We start from the raw sequence: 16,862 nt of genomic DNA on the forward strand, positions 1-16,862 counted from the left end.
AAAGGAAACTCTTTTCTGCATTTTATACCAATTGATTTCAACTGAAATACTTACCAATAGTGTGGACGTAGATAAGAGAAATAAAACATAAAGAATTATAGAAATGATAAAAATGGTAAGCTTGAAAGCAACGAAGAAGAAAGCAAACGAGAAACAAACACAAATGCAAATACAATAAATGAAAAACACGATATTTGCAAACAAAATGAAATTCAAAAGAAAGCAATGAAATAATATTAAGAAATAAAACATACAACTTTTCCTACCTTCAATCCAATGACACTTGTGCAAAGTACCAATTGCTAACGAATTTTGTTTAAAAATTATTTCATTTAACTTTTTCAATTTTATCAAAGTGATAACGATGCTGAATTTTCCTTTTTCAAAATTAAACAACTATTCTGTTAAGCTAAATATTTACGTAAACTATCATTTTTGCTTAAAAACGTTTACGCTGCAATATATCCTAAATTCACGTAGGGCAGGGTAAACCAGCTGTTTTACCCGACGAGCCACTAACCTTTTAGACATCGATCTCCTGACCGACGTCCCGGAAGTGTAGCTCCGCGTACTGCATTATCGTCGGCGCGGACGGCGATCGTCCGTCGCCAAGATTCGAGGACATCCTCTTCGACTTGTTCCGGTTCTTCGCGTCCCCGGTTTCCGCGTAGTGCGTGCTCTCTGGCGGACAACGATTCGCCGGCTGTCGTTCCCAGATCTGCTGACGCGAACTCGGATTCGATCTGTGATAGTCGGTAGGACACTCCGCGATGTCGTCCTCGTAATAATGCGGATACGATATCTTGTAAGTCTCAGGTATACCGAGTTCCTGAACTTGATGGAAGCTGGTTTCGCACGATGGCGAGGTGAACGTATCCGTTCTTCTCGGCTCGGCCCGCCTCGCCTTTTGTTTCCGTTCGCCACGCTTGTGCTTCCGGTATTTCTGACCACGCTCGTTCGCGCGATTCCCGTGTCGACGCGATTGCCTTGCGTCGTGATTCGCGTAGTTTTGCTGATGTTGCTCCTCTTCGGGATGCTCCGCGGCTGACAGATGATTCACCGACGTCTCGTGATGGGTCAACGCCGGTGGACGACTGTTAGTATGAACGAAGGATGTCTGCAAAGGGCTAACTATCGAGGAATGGTAGAGGCTGCGCGTTAGTGGCAGTGTTAGTTGGCTTGAACTGTTGCTCGGTAACGGGTAGCTGTACTGCTGCATTTCCTGTCGGTGCTGTTGCTGATAGTGTTCTTTGTAGTTGTATAGGCTATCGGTCTGCAACAGGCACGGTTAGTCGCTGGGGATACAGCTTCCGGTTGGAGGAGTTACTGTTACTGCCAAGACGAATCGTAATCGTGCAGCAAGTAAAATACTATTTCGAATTGCACTTCGCGACATTGGGCAAAATTTCAGATTTCAAATTTTAATTTTCATCGTTTTAATTAAGTTTCAAGAATTTCACAGGGAAACACCCCAAAATATAATTCTGTTGTATTTAAAATTATTTTTATTTATGTTATTTTATAAAAATATGAAGTGATCTGTGATGAGTGAATTGCCAGTGATATGAATAACGAGTATGTTTGAATAATACTTTATTGGATATTGATACGAATATTGGTGGAAGACGCCAATATTCGATTAATATCCGAATCGAAGATCGTCTAGTCTCGTATTAATTTAGTGAAGGTGTGAAATATTTAGAGATAATGCTATTTACAAATATACAGAGTACCTGAAAGATAAAATTATCTTATCAAAATAACAAGATAAAGACAGACTATAGTCTGAAAGGGGAAATCAACGGAAGATAAGATAATAATCAACAGTTAAATGTAAACTTTGATTTCTGTTAACAAATTTTAAATAATAAAAAAATGAAACCAGCTAATTAACCATCGGATGGCGAACCACGAAGAGGGCCACAATTTTAATTTAATTTTTGTATTCCATATTATTTTTATTTTCTAAGTTTAATTGCTACTGACTTATATCCTGAACTTACTGTACCCTCTTTAATGTAGTCAGGTTCAAGTCATTGATCAAAGGGAGTGATCCTGTGATAGAATGGAGAAGTATTATAGAAAGTCAATCAGTGTAATGAAGTTGATTACGGTGCTTAAGCTTGTGATTTAATTTCGCTTGATTTTTTCGCTTCTTAAAGCGAAGAGATTTGAATAGAGGACCAATTGATCAAAAAGGAATCTATACGAATGCTGAGTTAATTACACTGTACTTCACCCGAACATTGACTTACAAAATTTATAATAATTATTTTGATATTAATTGAGAAAATCACAACCCAATATCGTAAATTTATATTTATATAGACATATGAAATATAAAAAAGAAATGACTTATTGCCATTAAAAGATAAAGGCTTAATTAAAAAATTCTAGAAATTAAATTTAAGGAAATTTCTTGCCATTCCAACAAGAAAGAATAAACTATAATCTTAAACTGACGTCTTCCCAGCAAATCCAGCAATAAGAAAACAAAGTTACCAGGTTATTCTGCAAAGACCTGCTCATTATAGGAAATGATTGTAGCTTGCGTTTGCAGAGCTAAAGAAAAATTCTCTTTTTTCCGGGAAAGAGGATACGCGGCAAACCGTAGCATCGATATCTTCGCTTTAAGAAACAAACCAAGCGGGTATCTTCGTAAAAACAAAGCTACTTTTGGTCGGAGCAGCTTAAAAGAGGTTACCAAATGAGAGAAACACCGGGACGTCGTATTTAAAGGTTTCGAAATAATATTTTACCTCCTTTTATGGATCGGGGTTGAAAAAGCTCGGTGATAAGCAACGTGTATCTGTATGCATACGTATCTGTGTGGGTGTAAGTACGTGTGAGTATAGAAACTTACTTGATGCGCGGCCGACATACACAAGGACGGTCGCAACATAGGTGGCCAGATCCAGCTTAGCAGGGAAAATATGATTTCCGATTATAACTCGGCAACTCCAGCAACTCTACCTCCTATTTGCTCGAAGCTGCTGTTTTATATCTATTGCGGACACGTAAATCGTACTCATGCAATAGGTGCGTTGCTAATTATTATTCGAAAGTGGTGCTTTTAAGGAGAGGATCTATTATCTCGTTGCTGCCGCTGCCTATTGTCTCGCAATTATTATTTTAATCAAAGCGCGATAACGCGACGGTTCGTAAAAGGTTCGTAAATGAATCAAACGTAGGTGAACAGATACGAAAGTCTCGTTTCTCTTATCTCCTTCCAGCGCATCGAGTAAAAAGGTAACCCGGCCCGAAGAATGGAAAGAAAGATTCCAGCTAGAACGATGTAACCGATCGGTCAGTTAACCGCGATCGATGGAGAAGCTAGCAAGAAACGCGAAATTTCTTCCTGGTTGCGGCAGCAACGTTGCCGAACGGCACGGATGCGGGTGTATACTTAACGTAAAAAAGTAGAGGAGTAGCGGACAAACCTTGGTCCTAGGTAACGAAGCGTTTTTCGGCGGAAAGACGGGAGGGGGAACGTTTTGATAAGTGTGCTTCGAGGGATCTGTTTTCTTGCATTTCCTTGGCGCTGGTACCGGCGGTGGCGTCGACTGACTCGACTGATTTTCACCAGACCGATTGGTGGCCGTTGACGTGGTGTCCGATCTAACGATCGTCGCGATCGTGCTGGTGCTGGCGTTCTTGTGCGGACATTTATATATCGGTATAGCGTAAAGCTGATACTTCCTGTGCTGATGGTTCTCGTGCCTCCGGCAAAGTCTGAGCGAGTAAAATTGCGAGCGTTTGTGTTTCCTTCGACGTGGCTTCAAGCTGTTGTACTTGAGCACGGGCGAGTTATTCCTCGGCACGTTGTAATCGCTATAGTGAGGACCTAGGTGGCTCCTGGTCGATTCGTAACCGGAACTCGCGTCGCAGAGCGACACCGTTCTGCTCGGAGGCCGTGAGGTACACGGCGAACACGGTACCGAACGATGCAACGTGCCATGCAAAGCCGAAACTCGGGCAAACATAGGGGAAACCAACTAAAACAAAAGACAAGCGGTGGCTACTTATGCGCTACCTTCGTTCTTTGCACATCAATCTCTGTACTATTCGTAAGAAAAAAAAAGATCCAGGAAATAATATTTCGTTATCCAATCTCAAATACCTAATACCTAATTTCTAATTTAATAAATCAAAGAATTTCTAACGGTATGGATGATGAATTGCTATTTGGATGACGTGATAATTAACGTGTTAATACTAGGTCGCTACATATCAAATGATAGATTTGAAAATATAGGAAATTTGATATGATTTACTGATTAATTAATCAGGTAGGGTGTCGTCTACACTAATGAAGTTAAATTATGCGTATATCATCTACTAATAATGTGATAATATTTTTGAATATTTCTTATTCATTCCTAAGTATGCTACAAAATCTTTCCAGGTAGGTAGAGTAAATCTACAATTTAGTTAAATAGTTGCATAATTGAAGTGCAAAGAAGCGAAGGTTGTTAGATGGCTCAATAATAAAAAGTATGAAAACATGTTTATACAATTGTAATTTTAACAGAGTTTAATCCCTCCAAAGATTCTAATCCGCAAAATGAATTTCAAATGCACCCTCCTCCGAGGGAGGAGGATAGAAAAATAATATTTTTTCCCAGTTAGAAATTATTTCTCCTCCTATTGTACCACGAATTTTTAAATCTCCCAAAATATGAATCACGTTCAACGAACACGGCCGAATAAAAGACGCGTGCAATCAAGACCCGGGGTGGATAGTAAAAAAAATTCGTCCACCAGATATCGGTAGGCTATTGTTGCACGAACGTCAACTGTACACGGTGTACCAACAAACAAACAGACCGAACAAACTGGCTGCAGAATGAGATCCGGTCATCGAGACGGCTATTGTCGCGTTCGGTTCATTTCGATCTCAGCGAACGAAATTGTTGGCGGTGGCTTAGTTTTGAGGAACATTCAGCGGCGAGCATGAAAAGCGTACGACGAACGTTGCGGTTTGATCGTAGTTCCACTTACCTGGTAAGCCAGAAGATGGCCGGTTTCGTCGAAGATCGTCGCAGATTGAAACAACGATCGACCGTGCCCGAGGCTGTTGGCTCATGCTCGAATAACCGGCCGTCCGCGGTGTAACGTTCATCGAACGAACGGAAAATTAATTTGCTATCCGACTGTAATTCCGACACGGCCTCTCGTGTAATATCGATCAATCGCCGTGTCGATGACGATTTATGACACGAGTTGTTTCCCGTTTACTCGGGCACCGACGCGACGGCTCGTGGTTTGCACGGATTCGCTTGAATATCCATTCATTAACCCTCGACTCGCTTCTGCTACATCGACCGGGCCAGAGGGAGAAGGGATCGTTTTATCGATGCCACCCTTCAGCATCCCCCACGAATTTCACGCTTTAAAAGTCACCGTAATTTTCGCTGTTTGCACTCGAACTTTCAGCCGGAGCAATACCTTTTTTCTGCGCGACCTATCGCGTCGTGTGAATTTATTTAGCAACTGGTATCGACGAGATCGGCAGTTGATTTTTAGTACTATCGGGTCTGATCAAAAACTAATGAGAATGCTTTTTATTATTATAATTCAAATCGATAGCATTGATTGAAAATAAGTTAACTATTAGAGAGTATCAAAACAGGGGATGAACAATGTATTTAACAAGTTCCACCAATCAGCTTGTAATTAATCACGCAACGGAGAAAGGGTTAAATGGTAGTTAAACACTCGTTGCTCCATTCCAAATGCATTCAATTATCGAGCGTTAATCGCGAACTCGATCATGTATACCGGTCTGTTAATTAGCGCACGCTGAAGAGGAGATGTTCTACGTTAAACTAACAGCACCGCTAACTATAGAAGGTTAACGAGAATGACAGAAGAAAGATGATACAATAGGTACAAAAGGGTTCATTTCGACGAGTAAGTGTCGATTGTAAGACAACCAATTATTGAAATGGTTGTCCATCCTCTCGGAGAGGATTGAACTTGGTGGGCGTCGAAAGGGCTTTGAACGCACCTGATGCTGTACTGGATCTTTAATCAGCCACCGGCAATTCTGTGATGTAATCACAGGAGGCTACGCGTAACGTGAGATGCAAATTAGCCGACATTTATCGACTCGCTGATTATTTAGCTTCTACAGGAAATTGATCCTCCTCCGGTAGCCATTTTCAAAGCACCAAGATGGATAACATTATCAACTGTATAGGATATTATTTAGAAGTCCTAAGATATTTATTATAATTCATAGGAACTTTGCAATTTTATATAGATCATGAAGTTTAAATGATTTTTATTTGAGTTAAATTAATTTGGAATGTAAATTTAATATTTAATAAAATAGTCTATTTATATGAAATCTATTGACTTTTATTGAAGGCAGTTACCTTCCTATAATTAGCAATTACTTAATTGTTTGGAATTTGTAAAATATGCAAAATGGAAAAATTAAGATGATGCCAATAGATATTTGTCTAAATATTTATCACGTATTTATCTTATCCTTTTAAAGTATTCTTACAAATATTTTGCAAATCCAAAATTCTTTCTATGACTCTTTACGTCTATCTAATTGTAATTCCTGAATTATAGTCTTGTAAATGAGAAGCGTTGAAAGTAAAGAAATTTTACTACATCAGTGAACAATCACAATCCATCAGATCTAAAGAATTCTTTTTCGTTTGTTTCTCCCTTGCGGATCTTTTTTTCTCAACTTGGAATAATCTAACGCTAATGGATTTTTCGCATTAAGGTGGAATAGGTAATATACAATTCTAAGTCGTAGCATTGTGCTGCGAACGAGATCAGAATAAAAGGACGAACTGAAACGGGAGAAGAGAAAAGGGCGAAAACGTTCCACTTAAAGAGGGGGATTATTTTTTAACGAAGCGAAAGTGTGCCATTACGGAGACCTCTATAGACTTCATTTCTGATTACCCTTTAATAATTCAAACGGAGGACAGTTTTTATTTCGTGCTTATTAGTGAGGCTGGGGACATAAATAATTTGTCAATTAAAATTGTCATATTGTACATTCGGTCATTTTTCTTGACATACGATCCGATAAAAATGAATTTTGGTAACATTTATCATTTCCGTAATCACTAACAGCGTTGAATTTATTTTTGTAAATCGTCTTTGAGGAGATTAAATATTATTGCAAAAATACTACATCGTGTAAAAAGGATAAATAGAAACTTTACAAACGTCATTGGTATTCGGCAATGATCTTTCAGAGGTAACAGGATCGATGCAATCCTTACGGAATGAAATAAATTTATCTCTACCTTTCGATAAACTGTGTTAACTTTACAAGTATGTACTTATACTTTACTAACGACAAGTAGCAATTTCAAGGAATATCATTTCTCTTTCAAGATCAAAGGAATCGAAATGACTTCCACTGAGCTAAAGCATCAATATTTCTCTACTTTTCAATAAACTATTACCCTTTAAACTTTGCACTTATACTTTATAAATATCTTGCATTTACGGTAACGAGGTGGACTATCGGGTAACAGCGTTCATGAAAAATTTATCTTCCCCATATTTCTTTTTCCTTTTTGATATATAAGAGAAAGAAAATACTAATATTTAAAAATGACCACGCATCGTGAATAATTAAATAAATAAGTAAATAATTAAATAAATTTAGAGAATGATAATTTTTAAAATCCTTATTTTGAAGATAATGGTATTGAAATTAATTTCGAAGGAATTGATGTTATTTTCATTACTAAATATTATGTAGCTGAAAAACATGAAATAAATTTTTACGAATTTTCTATGACATAGGAGTTTTGTCTTCGGAAGAATTTATGAGAATTCACCTTTATCTGGCTATATCGTATCAAACGTTCGTTTCATTGAAATGAAAACATATCTCATGGCAAAAGATCGCATTCTCCAGTTTTCTTTGTGAGAATTTCAGTCTTCGAAGAATGTATAGAAAGCAGGAATGAACGAAAATACGTTTGGGAAAGTTTCAACGTTATGGCGAAAGTAATGGATTGAAAGATTGAATGAAGGAAACATTTCGTAGTGGAAAAAAGACATGTAGACGTTTTCAGAAAAATAAAATTTATAAATATATTGGATATAAAACCAACCGAAGGACTTCAAGTTATGTAAATGCATTTTTTCTATAGTCAAATTAATATTTTCAACTTGGATCAATAAAATTACACTTCAATAGCTGTTCAAATCGTAAACTCGATATCGTGTGATAGAGAAGTTGGAGCAATTTTAGTAAAAACATATTTTCTCGAAGAGAAACGTAACAGAAATTACGTTTTAGCTCACAAAGCAGAGTTTCTCGTGGCGAAGTTTATTATGGAAGTTCGATAGGGGAATGTGCTTGAGTTTCCGTAACATAGGGGAATTACCATGCGGTTTCAGGCCGAATTATTTCGGGAAAACGACAGTTGAAATTGCTAACATTCCCAACTTCCAACTTATTGTTTCTTTACGATATTTTCTTCACAGAATTATCGTAACACTCTAAATAATCTACGAGTCTAATTAAACCCATTCGTCCCTCATAACCTTTGAACGGCGGACCATGAAGAGAGCCCCAATTTTCATTTTATTTTAATCCACCACCTTTTAACCCTTTTGTCTCTCTTAACCCTCGGACAGCGTACCATGAAGAGAGCCCCAATTTTCATTTTACTTTATACCTCATATTATTTTCATGTTTTTATACATTATATATTTAACTTTAGATTAATATTTTTGTAAATGTTTAGTAACATTAGGTTAAAATAAGGGTGTGTGCAAAAATAGGAAAAAATTGTCAGTGTAAAAATCGATACTTTTATCGCTATTCTACAAATTGAGTATGCCATCTTATAACGCCATGAAGCTCGACAGATTTGACGTCTTAAGATGGCTTCCGCCAATTAGCAGACTTTAAGAAAAATAGGTTCATTTCATTTTTATATTTTCTTTTTCCACGAATATAAGCAGTACAAGTTTAATATCAACGAGCAGTATTTTCCTAACTCTGCTTTTCAAGCTTGAAGCCTCTCACCATAAAGTGCAGTGCACCCTGATTCCTTGTACACCCACAGTGCTCTGTGTTTCTGGCATTCTCCTGTTCGGCAAAAGCGAGGCTCAGACTAGCGCTCGAGTACTATACTTCAGCTTGTTGTAATGCGATTATTTTACGGTGACTTTTCGTGCCACGTTTCCCGGTTCACAGCCTCGAGTATCCCTGTGCCCTTGATACTTTCGACTCCCTTTCATCGAATTACCCTCGTCCCAACCCTCCGGGCTACCTATCCCACGGTACCTCGAATAAAAACCTTCACCCTTTTATTAAACCCTTGACATCCTTCGCGCTGGACCAAATTTCCTTTACAGCTTTTGTCATCAAACCCTTGCGATTTCAGTTTCTTAACAGAGGAATGCAATAATTGAATTTCTTTCGTTCCAACGTTCAAAGCGACGCTACGGTTTGATTAACAGTGCCATAATCGTCTGTTCAATTTCGATATCGTTGTGGGAAAACAGAATCACACAACGCGATAGGCGAGTTAAAAAAAAAAAAAAAAAATGAAGAAGAATAGGAACAAATGCTCCACCATCGTTTTGTTTCGATCACAAGCGACCGTGCGCGCCGCGGCCAGTTCTGTTTGTCGGAACAAAACAAGAAAACAATTTCGGTGGGTCTTTCAACGGGACACTTTCGTGCATTTGCATCCGACCGCGGCTCGGTCGGGAATGGAACACGTTAGAGGTAGCGAAAAGTCATGCTTAAAACGACCAGGGTGTCATTCGTGCACGAGTATTGATTCTTGTACTGACCTTGTTAGGCGGCGCTTGAATCCCATGGAACGGCAGGTTCTCGTAAAACGTCTTCGCCCCGGACTCGGGAAGACCTTCCGACACGCTGTTCACGTGATTGTTATTCGCAGCTTGATTGGGATCTGTAAGCGTAAATGAAACATGACTTTGCGTAATTGAACTAAGGTGACAGAAGAGGTATATAGGTGTACGCGTTATCCTGTCCATTTTGGATAAAGATACTGTAGAGCAGGGTTTCCCAAACTTTTTCTGCAATGGAACACTTGGCAAACCCTGAAATTTTAACGGAACACTTAGCTTATTTTTTAAGTTGGATAATTCCTACTAGTGAAAATTCAAAAAAAAATGTTATTAAAACGCATTATTTATTTAGTAATCATTTTTAAATATAAAACTAATATAATAATAAATATAAAAATGAAGTAGATCTTTAAATGTGTTGCAGTGTATTAAACCTTTTCAAACTGTCGTGGAACACCTATTCAGTTTGGGAAACCCTGCTGTAGAGGATCGGCTCGTATAACAGAGGAGGGTTGCATCGAGTGCGCAAGAGATAGACAGACAGATACACAGAATTGAATTGTAAATATTCAGGTGTAATTGCAAATGCTAGAATAAGTGAGTGGCTATGTCTAGATCTAAGATAACTAACACACGTAATTGAACGGATACACGTGAGAATATTCAGTATTCGGGACCTTGATTGGATACCTAACTTCTATTGTCACGAGGAAGTTGAAGTGTAAATTTTATAGATGTATTTGTTTTTCAAAGTTGGGAGATTGAATATAAAGTAAAGTATGATTTGGGAATTTCGTGTGGTTTCATTTGAACTGTATGCTTCTTGCTTCTTGTATTACCGTTTTATTAGGCTGTTGTGTATTAATGATGGAAAATCTGATAAGATTTGATGACATACTGCAAAATGATATTTATGTTACTTTTATGTCATCAAATCATCTCAAATATTCCATCATCCTAATAATAGCAACAGTGAAACATCCAATTTGAATGAAAAGTTTGTTAAGTATTTGTGTTGTTAAGTATTATCATTAAAAATTTAATTACTTCCCCAAAATATATTTTTTAATGTAAATAAATAACTGTTCAGACTTTAGAATGTAATATCATTAATTTCTAACATTATTAGGAATTCAGTAATTTAAAAAACATCTTTCACAAAGAGTCTCGGTTTAATTTTACAATTAATTTATAATTCTACTAATCAAAATCAAAGGAACTTACTTGCTGAGTGTATTGCAAATGCAATATTTATGTACACACGATGCGTGTTATTTGCATGCGAATATTTGCACATACAGGATTCATAACGAACCAACAACGAAATTAAACTGTTCTGATTTCTGTGTAAATATTTGATTTCCCAACTTAATTTTTTGTAATAAAAATAGCATGTTTTCTTTTGTAATCTTCCATTTCTTTTCAAAATTTGTATCCATATTAAATACATATCTTTTAAAATAATTTATTATGTAAAAATTAAAAATATCATTTCTATTAAAGTTATGATTTTTAAATTGATTGGTTTTTACATTTATTAACAAGAAATTATGTCCTATCTTCATTCCCAAAATACTCTCTATACTTTTTACATTGTGCAATAATTTTCCATTTAAATGCATTAATCATCTTTATCGTTTCATGAATTTTTCAACCTCCAATCGTTTTCAATTCATACCCCGTATATGCAAATACCTTGCGCCGAAAAAGAATAGAATGACGTTTATTCAGAAATCGATGCTAAACGATAAAAATAATTGTCTTGTGGTCATCATTGAAGATTAACGCGAAAATCATGCTCCTGTTGCAATTTCTTATTACGTACCTGCGCCTGGTTTTTTTCGCTTACGGGAGATGTTACCTCGATTCAAATCACACGACGATTCTGCATGCAGTATTCGTTGCCTTGGCGTTATTCTTTTGTAAGTCACAGCTAAGGGAACAGAAACAACGAAAAAAAAAAGAAGCAACGACATGGAACGCGTAAAGCATATCTTTCATGCAGCTCGTTGCTGGATGCAACAAACACATTCATATATTTATTGCTGGCAAAATTGTATTATAGCTGAGGGAGCATGTTTCTTACTTTTTGGTACTTCGTACAGGATTCTATTTCTCAAATTTTATCGTGCACTTTGTTTCTAGCTACCGAACGTAATTCTTTGTAGCTGTTAAAGGGAAGTATGTTAGATCATTTCCAAAAGTTCGTGCTACTTTGCATCATATAGCAAATATTGCTACATAAAAATATTATTACATGATAATATTATTACATAGAAATATTACTATACATGAATATTACTACCTTGGTATATTAGGTTTACCGGAAAGTTCTGTCCGATAATGTAATTTCAAGTTTCCAAAGATAAATCATTCTACAGAAATGGAATCCACAAATTATCATCACGCTGGGAGGAGGTCATTAGTAACGATGGAAATTATATTGTTCAGTAAATATTATTAAATGTAATTTTCTTTTAATTCAAAAATGAACAAAACTTTCTGGTAAATCTAATAAAAAAAGATACGAATTTGTGGAAACATCTAATAAAAGAAATTTGAATTATGAATAAATGTTACATTTTAAAATGAGAATATTCGAGGAATACGAGAAGTACAGAGAATGGCTTGGTAAAAGACCAAGCTTCGAAATTACACAAGAATTTTTTTGCACGTTAACAGCGGCTTAATTAAGCAAATGCAAAGTTATCACTGAAATTTTTAATCCTTTTGAATGGTACGTGCACATTACTTTCGTGATGACTATGTATGATGAACGCACTGATACGAACAACATTAAACGGACTTAGTAATTACACGCAAAAAAAACACTTTTAATTATCTTTTTACCATGCCGTAATGCTTCTTCTTTAAAATTAGATTAACGTGACTTTTTTTAACATTAATGCACTTCTTCAATGTTTTACAAGAAGATTAAATAACTGATAAACGAATTTACTGTAAGATAAGTTAAAAATAAAATTTTCTTAAAATTTCACTGAATTATTTATAAAATGTTTAAGAAACACTGAAAATACAAAATTAAAAGGGAAGCATTACGGCTAATTTAAAGAAAATCCACTAAAAGAAATTAACTGAACAATTTTAATGTTGGCGAAGTAATAAACGATACACGATTTTTCATTCGAACGAGCATCGAATCTGTTTAATATATTCGGGTTTATCAAATATTCGGTGCACTTGAATTAGCTTTGTGTAATTACAATCAGCTCGTATCCTTAATTAATTAAAAAAGAGTATCACTTATGTCACCCATAGCAACGAAGGGGTTGAAAGTGCACTGACCTTATGTTTTACGATTAAACGAACCTTTCCTCATAGGAAAATGAAACCAGCGTACGGTTCACCGAATAAGTAAAACCGAACGAAAGAACCTGGGCGGTCGTCAAAGTTCCAAGTATGCCAACATTAAAAAGGTACAGTTTTTCTCAACGTGGACGAACCTTCTCGTAGACTCACCTGTCTTTTCTCGAGAGATACCGGGCAAAGTAGCCTGCTCTTTAAGTTGCACTCCAAACATGGCCTTAATTTTATTAGCTCTGGCAAGCATACCCTCGTCATGCAGACTGGACACTGTTAAACTCCTCTGCGAGTTTTCCTTCCTCCTGCGGAACACTTTGCCAGGCACTTTGGTGATCGTGGCCTCCATTAGGAAGCGATCGGCCATCGGCTCGTCGTTTTGTCGGGCCATCAGTTCGTTTCGCAGCGTCTCGTTAGTACGAACACTCAGACCTGATCGTAGACTGTGGCTTCTATTGATGTGCACCAGCACGCCTGGCTTTAGGGGCCATCTGGGTGCAGGCGTTGGGTGCACCGTGGTCTGAGTCGAATGAGAGGACACCGTAGGACTTGGGGGTCCACCGTCTGGACTGTTCAACGATTACGTTTCATACCGACCTCCTTTGCTCCTAATAGTCATTGACGCAACTAGGATTTTTCTAAGGAAGACTAGGTACTCTAATTTTATTAGAAGTAGCAGGTATCTAGATTTGTTTGACGATTAGATCAGTGTGGAAAGGTGTATCCACTTGATGAAAATTATCACGTGAGGAGAATTTGTAGAATTAAAACGATACCTTTACTATTGCATACTTAATTTTCGTCGAAATATTCATTTAATATGAAATAAAACTTTACCAACTCAGGAATATTTATTTTTACTTATTTTAGTGTGCTGGGTGTCAGTCCATACCCTAGGATCTAGACCTAATCTGACCCCTACCTAGTTACGCCAATGCATATCATTCTCTCTGTACACTTTTACAATGCTGTGTCCTAAGAATTGATGGGAAAAGGATCAAGATTTCATCCTTTCAAAATGATCTATCTTACGCATCTGGTCAGTGGAGCTTATTCAGATAGTAGGTTTGAAGTGCGCTTTGGTTCTGAAAGGAATCCCTGTTGTGGGACTTCAGTTTTAACCCTTTTAGTATGGATGCTATTGATTGTATGGATTTATTCAGCAGAAGTTATGCGAAAATACTTTATTTCTAAATGTTCAAAATTAGAAAAAAAGGAATGTTATATATTTCCAAACTTTTGCAATTGCAATCTACAAATTTTTCATATTTATCTTTATTTTTTTCTGCTGCTCCACTGATCAGATATTTCGTTTATCAGATAGATACTCTCGCGATCAAATTTTATAATAAATTTTATATCTTAATGATACAAAATTATATTATTTTCTTTCTAAATTGCTTTTAATATTAATATCGTCAAAATTAAGATTTTTGAGAATCCCCCTATTTCGCCATTTTTCCTAGAGAAGCCCGATTTGATCAGGACTATACTCGAATAAAGGAATAGGGACAAATGTGGTCACAGCACTTGTAAAAGCTTACTTTTTGCGATAACAATGAAAGAAAGAATCCTTTTGATTATTTTCGTTCTGCTTTGCACAAAGTCATTTAGAGAATGTTACGCGTCGCTTGCACACGATTCTTTGAGAACTTTTTAATTAAACTTTATCCGATCCCTCGCTCCGTTTCAAGTATTTTCTAAATATCTTTTTCGTTTCCATTGTATCCGACTTCGGAGACTATCTCGCTGCAGAGAAACAATCTTTAAGAGATTCTACAACGAAAATCGTTTTCCATCAATCAACTAAATGTATTTTTACTAGTAAAGTAAAAAATAAATGACATATGACAAATTATGGTTGATAGAAAAAAATTGAATTTTATTTAATATTGAATCAAAGGATTATCGATGATGTTTTTCTAAAAAAGAATTAAACCGGGAATACAGTTACGATATCATGATGTTTTGATAATAAAATTTATCTTTTTTCTACCCGTGGTGTATGACGAATTGCATATTCATGGGATGCGTGAACGGTGGCAATTCATCAAACGCGTTGCACTACGAAATGACAGTTTATTCGGACCATTTTAATTTATCACTGTTTTCGATCGTGAGTTATAGCACATATGATTTCAATCTGACGGTATGTACGCATTTACCAAGGGACAAAGAACAACATTGTTGTACAAGAGGGAGGGGCACTTAATTAAAAACCGAAAACAAGGCGGTGGCATGGCGTGCCGTTAATTCATTTTTTTACCATTAACGTCATTTGTGCAGTTTAATTAATTAAACTTCAAACCGATAAAGCTAGAGATTATAAAATAGATATACTAAAATTATTGCAAAAAATAAATAACTAATTTAAAGGGTTAAGCGTGCCGAAACTTGTATGTGGTCCTGTAGCTAATTAAGACTTATATAAAATTGGTAATTTTCTATGATTTGGTCATCTCCGATTTTTTTCAAACTTCAATACGTTCAAATGTCTCATTTAAACAAGTAGAATGTAACTAAAGAAAATGTTGCAAACAAATCTAACAATGAAACTAAAGATTGAAGGCTATATTTAAAATTGTAAAAAATCGTGTGCATCACTTTCGCTTGGATATGCCCTGAAATTCAGGCAGTTCGGTTAGATTGCTAGTTTCATTTTGCAAAAACAAAAAAGGAATTCTTTTTCGACCCCAGCTCGACCGTTATATTTTTCGCGGAAATATCAAAACTGACCCGGCGGTCGATGTTTAAAAAAACGCGTTAAATATTCACCGGGCGTTGAAAAGCGTACAAGCGAAGCGAAAAATTCGCCGCCAAAAGGATTCTTCGTTTCAGGTCACGATTTGAACGACAGCCAACTCAATAAGAGGGCTTTCTACTCATCGAGCATGCAACCCTTCACCTACCTTTCACCTCCGAAAGTGTCTCCTATGTAGAAATAGTAGCAACGCCGGTATGACGCCAGAGATAGCCTAGCCAGTTATAACTAATCGTCCTTAAATTATGCAACAACAGCACACACAGTGCTACATTCGAATAACAAAGAACTCCCGACACCCTATTCATTAGCACGTGCGACCCTTACCTGCCTTACCTCTATCCACGCTTCGACAGTAAACTATTATAAGCCGGAAGTGGTCACTAAATTATGCAACAGGACATGCATTCAACCGTGGAGGAAAATATAGAGAGGAGGGGGTGGAGGTGTTTCCTATGAGATTGGAGAATCAGAGACGATCTTTCCTGAACAATGTACAGGGTGGAAAATTGGTAACCAAACTTTGGTGGTACACAGTATTTCTCTTATATACGGAAATACGTCTTTTTTGAGATATAAATATTTTTTTGTTGCAATGAAATATTATTTATACATACAACAGAGAAGCTCGTGATGTGCATATCCCATTGTTCCATAAAGCAAAATACATTTTCTTTCTACGTTTCACACTGAAGCTCAACCAGGTCCTCGTAATATAGCAAGCATACCGAAGCTGACAACGAGCATCAAGCAGACAGAAATTAGAATAATTTTGGAAATAAAAGGACTAATGCAGCGTAAGGTGCGAGCAAATTAACGATCGCAACAGTAACAACAAAAGTGAAGAAACAAAAGGAGAAGATTCAAATGTGTTGCATTTCTGTACTTACTGTTCGCGTTCCTCCAGCTCGACCACCCGATTACTGTCTGTGTTTTGTTTAGCAAGTCCAAATTAAAA

At 36.7% G+C, this 16,862-nt stretch overlaps 1 protein-coding gene across 13 annotated transcripts in view; it reads right to left on the reverse strand.

The window, feature by feature from the left end:
• nrm (neuromusculin) overlaps positions 1 to 16,862 on the reverse strand; it is a 214,616-nt gene that overhangs the window by 2,466 nt on the left and 195,288 nt on the right. For 5 of the 13 annotated variants that reach the window (XR_013063228.1, XR_013063221.1, XR_013063223.1 and 2 more), the window contains 6 exons: positions 16,795 to 16,831; positions 13,303 to 13,712; positions 11,648 to 11,755; positions 9,802 to 9,923; positions 3,441 to 3,995; positions 521 to 1,273 (listed from right to left, as the gene is read on the reverse strand). Coding sequence is in view for 4 of the 13 variants with exons in the window: in XM_076691442.1 (XP_076547557.1) it covers positions 524 to 1,273; positions 3,441 to 3,995; positions 9,802 to 9,923; positions 11,648 to 11,755; positions 13,303 to 13,712; positions 16,795 to 16,831 (1,982 nt within the window). In the remaining 9 variants the exon portion in view is untranslated. The other 8 variants (XR_013063224.1, XR_013063226.1, XM_076691444.1 and 5 more) reach the window with 7 other exon arrangements.

This window comes from Osmia lignaria, chromosome 13 (assembly GCF_051020975.1).
Source record: "Osmia lignaria lignaria isolate PbOS001 chromosome 13, iyOsmLign1, whole genome shotgun sequence".
Lineage (NCBI taxonomy): Eukaryota > Metazoa > Arthropoda > Insecta > Hymenoptera > Megachilidae > Osmia > Osmia lignaria.